At 44.6% G+C, this 12,193-nt stretch overlaps 1 protein-coding gene across 1 annotated transcript; it reads right to left on the bottom strand.

The window, feature by feature from the left end:
* Positions 1-632: 632 nt before the first annotated feature.
* On the bottom strand, positions 633-12,188 carry LOC121312565 (antigen WC1.1-like; the record flags this gene model as incomplete). The annotated part of the gene is made up of 14 exons (XM_041244289.1): positions 633-1,944; positions 2,232-2,303; positions 2,672-2,758; positions 2,885-2,956; positions 3,289-3,384; positions 3,855-3,986; positions 4,239-4,271; positions 4,542-4,859; positions 5,687-5,989; positions 6,336-6,650; positions 6,855-6,941; positions 7,519-7,833; positions 8,667-8,981; positions 11,918-12,188. Coding segments are annotated over 14 exons (2,550 nt in total), but the record flags the coding sequence as incomplete, so codon positions are not given.
* Between the last annotated feature and the right edge of the window lie 5 nt (positions 12,189-12,193).

Below are 12,193 nucleotides of genomic sequence, written 5' to 3'. Positions count from 1 at the left end.
AGAACTATATATATATTCATTACAATTCAATGAATTTCAAATGATACTGAAGAAGGCAGGAAAGTACAATGAGTTTCAGTGTGATATATTATATCTTATTATATCTTATTTTACTTTTTACTTTCTTTACTGTGTTTTACTGAGTTGTAAAAGCCAGCAGCAATCTTATCAATGCCCATAACAGATGATTTAGTTCCCAATTTCAATTTGCAGCTGTGTTTTTAAAACTTTTAAAAGTTGCTTAGACTCTCGCTAGATTTCATGGCTCAAGCCTCAGATGTTGTAAAAACAAATTCCTTGCCTGCCAGGAAACTGCTTCTGTTTCTGGCAAGTTTTCTTGAGAAATTAAATATTTCCTTGTCTGAAACGTTTTGGCTCTCTTCATTTTTTTTTTTCACCTTTTTTTTTTTTTTTGGAAAATACAATGTGACTATCATTTTTAAAAATACTTGTGTTTGATCCACCTTTCCCATGTCTAATTGTATACCATTATTAACAACTTATATTTAAAAATCAATTTCTGCAGTGTTGTACCTGAACAACGTTTTTTCAACAAAAACACATGCCGTTCCGCCCAGATGGTTAACTCGACTTTATTGTTTTACAAACAGACTATACAGCCGTCAAGCCATTGCACACACTGCAAGAAATGCTATACACTTAGAAAGGGTACATTAAAGCAGAGTAGATATATTCAAATAATAATAAAAACAAAACATGTTTAAAATGTGTATTTTTTTCTGCATAACAAGCTCCAAATTAATTACAAACAAGATAACTCCCTAGAGTTGTGCTATGGAACATTTTTAAGTCCGAAACAATTAATTTTCAAACCAGATCCCTTTTAACACTGCAAACCATCAGAATTACAGGCTGAAAGAGGGAAGACAGATATATTAAAACCTAATCTGTATTTAAAGACTATGGACTGGATTTAAAAGAAAACCAGACATTGCTAGAAAAAAATAATACAAAATATACAGATAACTTTTTTTTTTTTTAAGACACTGTTTATTTATTTGTATAATTTGAATGCACTATTCCCAGACAGTGCTTGTGATTATTCCCCAGCTCCACCTTAACAGACTCAGAAGCAACTAATTTAACAGTAAAATATAACAGCAAAATTTGGGCAATATTGAGTCAAAATAAGAGGTTTTCTGGTTAATAAGATGCCAGATATATTCATGTTTTCAAGCATTTAGAATTTTTTTACAGCCTTTTTTCCTATAACCTTAAAACTTGTGAAAATAATTCTTGGATACTTTTGGAAATCTGTGTAGGAATATACCTTCATAATTGTGATGGGTGATGGAGGTGGGGGCATACATAAAACCACATGTGTTCCCCAAAAACATTGAAGACACTGGCCTACTGGCTCTTAGTTACATTTCTGAACTCTCTCAGTTACTTCATTAGCCAGAAACAGTGGATTTTTTATTTTTTTATTTAACATAATACTGATCTTTGAGAAATCAACGATTTATTGTTCTTGGGAAAATATAATTTCTTAGTTTCTTTCAAAGTTCAATTAGCGTTCGGGACATGTTTACTAATTTGGTAACCAGCTTGTTTGTAACAAAATGCAATTTTGCAGCATAAAGGGCAACATTCATATTTCACATGAAGCACTTTCATAAGAAGCTTGCTAAATATTCAGCCAGTGGAGTTTCACAGTGAAATCCCAGAGGAAGGCTGGAACTGCAGTGAAACTGCCTGGCAGGTTTACAGTTAATGGCGCTCTTACAGATCTAGAACTCTAGGGGGCTCCAGCTGCCCCTCTGTTCTCCTCCCAGACACACTGCCAGCCTCACAGCGCCCCGGCCTCTCCTGGAGACTCCTCCCCAACATCATCGTAGTCAGTCCTGTCAGGTGCAGCGGCTCCTTCTTCAGGAGGCAGTGCAGCCCGGGCACTCTCCTCTCCAGGGGGAGTGAGGGGAGAACCTGCCAAAGAGACACACACACAGTCAGGGATTGGTCGGGTTTACGCAGTGGGAGGGTTCACACAGATCTGGGGTCAGGGATTGGTTTAAGCAATGGGTGTGATTAGAGTGGTTTCTGAGAGATTCAGAACTTCTCAAACTGCCTGGTAGTGACTCCCGCTGGAAGAGGTGGGAGTGGAGCAGTTACAGACTCCCCCACAGCGTGCAGCTCCTGGGGCAGTAGCGCGGAGCAGGATATCTGAAGGGCTCTCCCAATCCCTCCCCACTGTAGACTCCAGCCCCCCTCACCTTGGATGGGGTTCCTCTCACTGTCCTCCACGTCATAGTAGCCAGAGGGAAGTTCGTCAGGAAGGAAACTCCCTAGGAACAGGGATCCAGGTTAGCTCTGGAGTTGACCTGCTTTCACCCACAGCATATCAACTCTCTCCTATTGTCCACTAACAGAGTTACAGGGATCAGAGCTTGAATAAAATGCTTAGATAACATTGAGACTGAATCATTAAATGTAGGAAAACTATTTTGAACCCTAGAATCAAACCCACTGTACTGCTCAGCAGGCATGGCGGGGGATGTTTCCCAGTCCTGGGACTTACCTGCACAAACAATATGCAGTTACTGAGGGTTCAACACACGTGAGCTAAAATAGGAACCTGATTGAATACATTTACTTTCTCCAAGACTGGGTTTGGTGCAGGGCTCCTCTACAGGGCTTGTCTGCAAGATCTCACCTGATAAATCTTCTGGGTTGCTGTTCAAAGGGACGGCATCGTCATAGTACCCTGGGGGCTCTCCTTCCAGAGAGGGCATCGATTCACCTGAAAGAGACAGAGAACAGCATTACAGACCAGAGCACTGCTTCACCTAAACCAGACAGAGACCAGAATCGGTGATACAGGTGAGAGAATTGTTTCTTCGTAGGTTTGTAGCACAGCCCCCGTTACCTGGGATGGGGTTCCCCTCGCTGTCCTCCACATCATCGTAGTCAGAGGGCAGCTGATCAGAAAGGAAACTCCCTGGAACAGGAGACTGGGTTAGTGCTGCCTGCTTTCACTCTGCAAACTCACTACCTGCTACTTGTTGCAAACTGACTGCTATTCTAGCTGTTGTTCAATGCTTGGGTTACTGAATTCAGGACAGGAAATTAAACTGTGGTTTTGTGATCTACACCCTAAGTAACTACATATTATCTACTGTTAGCTGCTCTGTTCCTGTCTGTCTCCCACTCTTTGCAGTGTTTGCTGTGATGAGAGGTTTACAAGGCTTTGAGTCATGTTAGTGGATTGTGTGACAGTGTGATGTGTGAGTCGGCTCTCTCTTTCTCCACTCCCCCTCCCCTCTCACTCACCTCTCCTGGGAGCACCATAGGTTCCCTGTCTGGCCAGTTTGTACTCGATCTCCTCGTAAACGGCTTCATGGAAGGGGTCAAGCTCCTCAGCAATCCCTATGGGAGGAAACAGGCTCTCATTTACAGTGACAGAGCTCTGCACCCACTGTACTGAACAGCACAGCCTTCAGTGATCCACAGAGCAAGAACATACATTATTATTATTAACAATGCTGTGAAACTGCCCTTTTAACAGTTGTCATGCTTCTCTATTTTCAGGGTTTAATTAATAACAGAATTTGTGAAGATTGTGTCCTCTGCTGCCCCTACTGCAGCAGGCTGGTATCGCACATGTGGGTCAATACAAGCTTCTTCTCTAATCAGATCATTAATAAAAGAAAATGATTTCTAAATTGTCATCTGAGATGCACAAAACAATGATCTCTGCTATAAAGGATCTAGGGTAGCGCATTTGTGTCCGGAAAGCACTGCAGATTTAAAGTGCCGGTGTAGGGCATTACAGAATAGAATCCTAGAACAGCGCATTAGGACCTGAGTGTGTCTCTTTAAAAAGACTTGTTCCCTACCTCTCCTCAGCATCCTGTTGTTCTGCAGCTGCCCGGCTAACAGGACCAGCACCACAAAGAGCAGAGCTCCCAGCACAATGCAGGCTATCAATGGGATGGTCATGTCTCTCTGATTGGGTGCAGAGGGTCCTGCTGGAGAGGAACACAGACAGACACTTCTGTAAACAGTTGGGAACTGTACTGTAAATCAAGCAATAAAAGCTGTGCTCACATTGCTTACATAGGAAAGCCCTAACTGAGGCCTCCCTTCTTTTATCCACACGACTCCCAAACTCACAGCACTAAACAATAATAAAGCATTTTCCCCCAGAGCTGTGCTCTGACCAATCTGTTTATCTATATAAGAGAGTGGTGTCTGTGAAGTTTAAAAGGAGCTGCTTTTACCTGTGTTCCGTGGAGGGTTGATAGTAGTTGGAACTGTAAAACAAAATGAAATGACTGTTATTATCTGCAGTGTAAGCAAATACTCCCTGCCTAACACAACAGAGCATCTCCCCAGTACAGCTGATTACCCCTCTCCCCTGCACAGGTAACCCCCCTCTCCCCTGCACAGGTAGCCCCCTTTCACCTGCACAGGTAACCCCCCTCTCCCCTGCACAGGTAACCCCCCTCTCACCTGCACAGGTAACCCCCCTCTCCCCTGCACAGGTAGCCCCCTTTCACCTGCACAGGTAACCCCCCTCTCACCTGCACAGGTAACCCACGCATCCTCTTTGTGGTAGCAGTCATTGTGTCCCAGCGGAGCGTGCCGGCAGTCCCACAGGTGCATCTCGCTGCCCCTGCAGTTCACCTCGTCCAACCAGATGGTACCGTCCCCTTGTCCAAACTTAGCCTCACCCCCCCCTGCGCTCTCCGCCGCCCCACAGCCTAGTTGTCTGCAGACCACCTGGGCGTCCTTCGGGTCCCAGGAGTCATCGCAGACTGTCCCCCAGGAGCCCTCGAACCGCACCTCCACCCGTCCGGAGCAGGGACTGGAGCCTCCAGCTAGCCTCAGCTGTGCTGGCTCTGAAATAAAACAGCAGGGCTTACTGAATCAGTTCAGCCCTAGGGCCGCTGTGTCATACTAGAGAGAGGCTTGATATCCCTTCTGGAAAAAATCTAGGTAACCGGATTCAGAGATCAGAGGCAATCACAATTCAGTGTTGAATTGTTCATTTAAAAAGATACATCTTTCCCAGGTGTTCAAAGCTGCTCTGCTTTTGTAGTCTCTTTAGTATTGGAAACTATATTATATTTTAGACATTGTTAAATAAAAAATAACCTGAGCAGTGCTCCTGAGTGAGGTCTTCAGAACATGGCTTGGGTATGCTGGTGACAGGTGGCTTCTCTTTCTCTGTTAAAAACAAAGAACAATCAAGTGAATTCAGTGTTTGGAAAAAAGTACATTGCATTCACACTCTGCTCAAGCACACTCCTGCTTTGTGTCTCTTTTCTTTTGAGCTGAATGCTGAATGCAAAGTATTCTGAAGGTATTGCTGTAGGGATGTCCATATGGCCTGGGCATATTTCTATTGAGATCTCTTAAGTTGCATCTCCTCTCTATTCTAAAGAGGCCCTGCCTTTCTGTAACACATCCCTGCTCTGGCCTCTCCTCTTTGATGGGCAGGGGTTTGGTTAGGGATCTGGGGTCACTATCCGCTGCTTCCAGAAGCGTTGTTAACATCCACAAAGCATCAACTGGAGCAACATCAACTGGACCTCTCTTAGAAAGGACAGTGCCTCCAATAACTCAGCTACCATGTTGTGTAACTTGCTAGGGGCAGCGTGTCCTTGTTATCTCAGGAGGAGGATTCAAGGTGACCAGCAGAGGAAGGACAGAGGGAGATCTTTACCTGTGCACTCAATTGCAGCCACCTCATTGTTAAAGCAATTTGTCTGACCCCAGGGTAAGGATGGACACCGCCACAGTGTAGAGTCGTGTTTTCTGCAGTTCACTTCATCAAGCCATTTGTCATCAGAACTCAGCCTGGAATTTGCTTCTCTAATGGCAACACTTTCTCCACAGTTCAGCTGCTGACATATCACTGTAGCTGTAATCTGTGTCATTCTGTTGCCACAGACACTGCGCCAGGTGCCATTGTAGAAGACCTCTATTGGTCCAGAGCAGCCTTCAGCCAGCCTAAGATCCTTGAACTCTGTCAAAACAACATACAACCATCAAAGTAAACTGCACAGTAATGAATGACACTCAGAACTATTCTGATTACTATACTTCTGCAAGGTAATATTAAAAAAGCTTTTCATGTGATGTTTCTTGATACAATGAAATAGAAATTGGAGAGTGGATATAAAAGGTTTTAAATCTTCGTGTATTACAGGATCACTAGTAATCTGCCCTGTTTACTGAGCTTCACTCAGTTTAAATAAGTTGAATGTAGTAATTGATATTGCCTTGGTTTCCACTATTAATATATTGATGGCTAATATAGAGATGGCTCAGTTTCCACTCGTTAGGCATTGTCAGTTATTGCAGTCCTGTACCTGAACACACGACTCCCGCGTCCTCCTTGTGTCTGCAGTCGTGCTGCCCCCACCCTCCTGAGGCACACTCCCACAGAGTCGATTCCTTCCCCTGACAGCGCAGTTCGTCCAGCCAGATGGGATCGGTTCCCTGGCCGAAAGAAGCGGACACTGTGGCTCTGAGTGCCGTCCCACACTGGAGCTGCTTACACACCACCTCAGCATCTTCCAGGTCCCAGGAGTCATCGCAGACTGTCCCCCAGGAGCCGTTGTGATAAATCTCCACCCTCCCAGCGCAGGCACCTCCTCCCCCCACCAGCCTGAGGGCCGTGTGATCTAGGGGGAAAGAATCACAAGCAGACATCAATAACACAATCACTGCAGCTTGGGCACAGAATCATTATCAGTTAATAATAACCCTATGATAATGCATGCTAATTTTCAGATGAGAATCCTTGTCACAGACTGCACCCATGGCATTAATGTCAGTATAGTCACACTGAAATAACTTATTAACACTAGAGTTTGAATTGCACTAACCTGAGCAGAGCGAGGTCCCTTCATTACCTGTGTTGCAGTTACTTGGTAGAGGCTCGATTCGATCTGCTTGTGCTGGTAGCAATGGACCTGAAGATAATAAGAGTGAGCAGGGGGGGAATGAAACACGTCACAGCTGAAGGAACAGCACCATTACTTACTGCATCTACAACTTCTACAGTTTGTCATCTTGTATGTTTAATGAGTTCAAAAAAGAAACATGATTTAAGAGTAATTCCGTTGTTTGGACACTGTCTGTTCTTCCACCTGGAGCTAACTCAAAGCTTTTTAGAGACAGCTTTATAGAGAAATGAATAAACTCATAATTGGTATTGGTGCTGTAGAACTCAGAACCAACCAGGATAACTGAAAACTTAATTAAAAGTGTACATAGCATTACAAACCATATAAGCATAAATGTCAGAAAGTTTGCTTTATTTGTATGTATTCATAATGTTTAAAATATCTTAAACTGTACTCATCTAATACACCCCAAACAGTTAATCAATACTAATGGAATAAAAGAAATACTGTAACAGTAAATTCATTTCATTTACAATCCCACCAGATGGCAGTAGAAGCTCTGAATACCTACAATACCAAGATAACAGATAGAAGGTTAAGTTACCTATTCAATCTTCCACCCAATAGAGTGGCTCCTGCTCACCTGAACAATTAACTCCTGCATCGTTCCTATGAGTGCAGGCGCCTCGTCCCCATGCAGAGATGGAGCACTTTGATATGTGTGTCTCACTGCCATCACAGTCGAATATATCAGCCCGTACATCACCGCTGCCTTCACCAAACCAGGCCTGTCCCGGGACTGATACAGCGTACCCACAATTCAACTGCTTGCAGAGAACTGTGGCGTCCTGCAGATCCCAATAGCGATCGCAGACTGTCCCCCACTGATCATCGTACTGCAGCTCCACTCGCCCAGAACAGGAGTCAGGGCCACCCACCAGCCTGTACCCAGTGTACCCTGCACACAGGACAGCAGAGTGTGAGCGGGGCACCGCACAAGCAGAGAATCAGGACAAGCAGAGAATCGCGTTCCACCTCTGAACCCATACAGCCAAACTGCAGGTCTTTTTTATTGGTGACCGAGGGATTAACAAAATAAAATAAAAGGTTTTAAGAAAAACACTGCTCACCGAGCAAAATAAAACAAGTACACAAAACAAAATGACAAACACAAAGAAACTAAACACACAGGTCAGGCTGGGCAGATCGCTGCCACTGATCCTATGTTTATTTGTTTTTTTTGCGAGAGGAGACTTGTGGGGATTTCTTGCAGCCAAAGCTGCAGGTCTTTTATAGCATGGCCGAGGGGGTTAACTGGCTATTAATTCTCTCATTACCCATCAGCCATAGTCTGCACAGGTAGTTTTATTATGCGTTACTGCCAGTTAATTCAATAATGACGAGCTGACAGTCATGCATTCACACAAGGTATTTTAATGTGGATGGGGCTTCCCATCCACGCTGCCAAACAAAACCTACAGAAATGAAAGAGCGGCAGTATATTAAAGTGTTGGGATTTCCATCCACTATTTTGTATCCGTTGTTTTGTTTATGTTATTACTGTAGACGGTGTCCCACCTCCCATAAAGTCGCAGTCATATATTTACATAATAAATCATAATACAACAAAACAAATACAAAACTATAAATTGCACAGGGGCGGAGGGGTACCCCATTCTAAAAATAAACAAATAATCATGTACAGGGCTCCTCGCCCTGTTACACTGCCCATAGTTTACATTGTCCATAATTTACACTGCTTCTGATTAATAAACAAGAATAAAGACTCACCAAAACAGACAAGGCCCACGTTGTTCCTATGTGTGCAGCCCTGCTTCTTCGTGGCTGCAGTGCGACAATCATAGAGCCGGGGCTCGTTTCCCTGGCACTGCATCTCCTTGGACCAGACCTTACCCTGCCCCGCTCCAAAAGGGGATCCTCCCAGCACCTCTTGAGGAATTCCACACTTCAGCTCCCGACAGACAACCTCTGCATCCTGCCAGTCAAAGTCAGCATCACAGACCGTTCCCCAGGTCTGCCCATGCTGTACTTCAACTCTCCCAGAGCAGAGATCGCTGCCACCACTGAGCCGCACTGCTCGATGTCCTGAAATCATAAAACTACAGACAATAGGCTCTGGGAGCGAAACAACAACAGTTAACAGATAATTACAAACTTCAGTCTTGAAATACTAATACAGCAAAAATAAGACACAACACAGACACGATCACTTATCCAAACAGCGATTGCACTTTGTGCAGGTGGTGCAAGACAACGATAGTTAAGTCAGTTAAGTCCGGGTTGGTGCTGGCATTTAACGAGAGCTCTCAGATACTGTTAGCTGTCTAACAATTACAAAACTAGTACAATTAGAATGAACCACTCACAGTTATTTTATGCTTGGTTCTCTTTTACAGTTCCTTTCGTAACTATAACAAAGGAACCGGTTGCTTTGCCACATCCCCTGATAAACTTTCAGTCACGCCCACTTCAGTAGCGAGTGCAATCGGGTGTCTCCTCCAATCCACCAATGGCTGTGTAGCAGATCGGTCTTAATTCCGCGATGGCAGTGACTTATTGAATACCGGTAGGGACCCGCCCCTTTCTGGATGGCCGACTTCCAACTGCCCCTGGAATGAACTGCCAAACCATCCAGTCCGAGGCACTCTGTTCCTGTTATACAGCGCCCTCGGTAGGGAGATTCTTGACTAGGATGCATTCGCCCTCTGTCACAATTACTCAGGCTTTTAATTGCAGCAACATTTTCTTGTTGAAGAATACATTTCCCACACATGTGCGGTTTGCTAAGATCAGGTTTAGCATACATCATTTCATCAATTCGTACAACCAACTTTTCTTTTCTCACAAGGTTTTAGGACTGCATTCATGGTTTTGATCAGAATCTGTGAATTATGCTCTATTATGATGCATTCATTTTGACGAGACTTTCACGCAACGTGCTGAATTGAACGACTGCGCGAACCTGACGGAAACAGTCACAGTGAAGTCAGCGTGCTAAAGACATTACTACTTCTAATCCATAGCGGAGCATGATAGCCACGTTTCCCAATGTATTGAACAAAAAGAGACACCAGTTTGAATGAGAACCAGGGACCATAGACAGTTTTAATCCACGTTGTCGCCCCATTAAAAATGTGACACTTCTTTTTAACATGTACAAGTTCCAAAACTGAAACATAGGTCCACGACAAAGTCTGGTTTCGATTAAACAAAGCAAATCTGGCAGCCTGAGGCCCCGCCTCTCTCTAGCAAACACGGAATCTGAGAGGCAACAGACTACACCCACAAACACAGAGACTTGGGACCACAGTGACGAAAACAAGGGAATGCTAATGTACAAAACACAACAGCATACGAGACACTGCTCTGCTGATACGTGTTTTACTGTACAAGTGGTTGCTTTGTTTCCAAAGCCTGGATTGCTAGATGTGTTTTATAACTCCAATTCAGGACTATTCTGCCACCTGCATTGGCACCGCAGCACCAAATACAGTTTAAAGTGGCTTCTTTTCTGCATTTTTAGAAACAAACTCATCTATAATGTCATCCAAATCAAGCGAGGTGGTGATTTTGCACGCAGCCCAAGTGAGACTGCTCAGCCTACACTGACAAGAAAAAAATGACTGTGTTGAAACCGTGTCCAAGAGTAAAGTTATACTTTGCCTGCGCATTAATCCAGCCCTGATAGGGAGACAATTTCCATGCAAGGATAGGAAAAAGTAACCCAATCCCAGCCAGCCCATCACCACAAACACACAGCACATACATCAATAGTTTACATTAATATTGTGAAACAGGGGACACTCCACAGTGTCGCATAATTACTGATGAAAATAATAATTCTGATGAAAAGTATATGTTTACACACACATGTTTATAGTGTGTAATCATAGTGTTTGAGTTTCCTGATTGAAATGAGAGTGAATCGGAATGATTGCAAGCATCACACAAAGGGAAGGGGGCTGTCAATCAACAGAAGAATAGAAACTTAACCTGCAGACACATTCCCTTTAAGTATTGCTACAATCCAGTGATTTCTAAATTGACAGATTACAAATGTATCTCAAAACCTGTAATACAGCCACACCAAGTGCAAAACACCTGTAAATTGGATCACATCCATTAACCGCGTAATCCTTTACAGGGTTGGGGTGAGCTGGAGCCTAACCTGGCAGACACAGGGCACAAGGCATGACTACACCCTGGACGAACAGGGTTGGGGTGAGCTGGAGCCTAACCTGGCAGACACAGGGCACAAACCCCACTACACCCTGGATTGAACAGGGGTTGGGGTGAGCTGGACCGTACCTGTGCAGACACAGGGCACAAGCATGACTACACCTGGGTACCGGACTACAGGGTTGCGGTGAGCCGGAGCCTAGCCCGGCAGGCACAGGGCGCAAGGCAGGGCTACACCCTGGACGAGACGCCAGTCCACTGCAGGGCCTCACACACACACAGGGCAATTTAGAACGACCAATCAACCTGAACAGCATGACTTTGGACTGTGCGAGGAAACTGGAGTACCTGGAGAAAACCCACACAGACACGGGGAGAACATGCAAACTCCACACAGACAGACCCCCCAGGCTGGATTCGAACCTAGGACCCTGGCACTGTGAGGCAGCAGCGCTAACCACCATGCCACCGTGCTGCCCAAATTGAATCACATATTTTTCCAAAAAAAATTTAAAATTTTACAGGAAATTACAATACGCAATGTCAGAGATGAAGAAAATGGCAGAAATAGCAGTAATCTGTGTTGATTGTTTTAATTACAGAAGCACCTGCCAACTGAGAATCTACTGTCAGCCCTCTAGTCTGTCATATTTAATGTCTTGCCCATGAAGATGCTTTCATGTATTATTGAATGTGTGTCAGGGATTTCATTTGCATGAGAAACAGATCAGTGTGATGAGCTGCACATTGGAGGTGTGCTGCAGAGGGCAGGTGGTCCTGTTTTTTTGTCTGACCCCTGTGTATTGAGGAAGTGTTTCTGTGATGGAATGCGTGTCTCTTACCTGAACAGATCACTCCAGCATCATTAGCGTGAGTGCAGTATTTAGAGCCCCCACCCCACCCCAATGACCCACAGTCCCGCAGGGCAGATTCAGAGCCGTCGCAGGAAACAAAAATCAGCCAGATGGTTCCAGAACCGGCTCCGAAGTGAGCATTGACTGGTGCTGAAACAGCAGATCCACAGCCCAGCTGTTTACACACAACTGCAGCATCCGCTATATCCCAGCCAGCACTACAAACTGTCCCCCACTGTCCATCGTGAAGAATCTCCACTCTGC

The sequence above is a fragment of the Polyodon spathula genome, unplaced genomic scaffold (genome assembly GCF_017654505.1).
Source record: "Polyodon spathula isolate WHYD16114869_AA unplaced genomic scaffold, ASM1765450v1 scaffolds_3972, whole genome shotgun sequence".
Taxonomy (NCBI): Eukaryota; Metazoa; Chordata; class Actinopteri; order Acipenseriformes; family Polyodontidae; genus Polyodon; species Polyodon spathula.
Note: the sequence above shows the minus strand (reverse complement) of the source record. Positions and strands in the feature narration are given on the sequence as shown.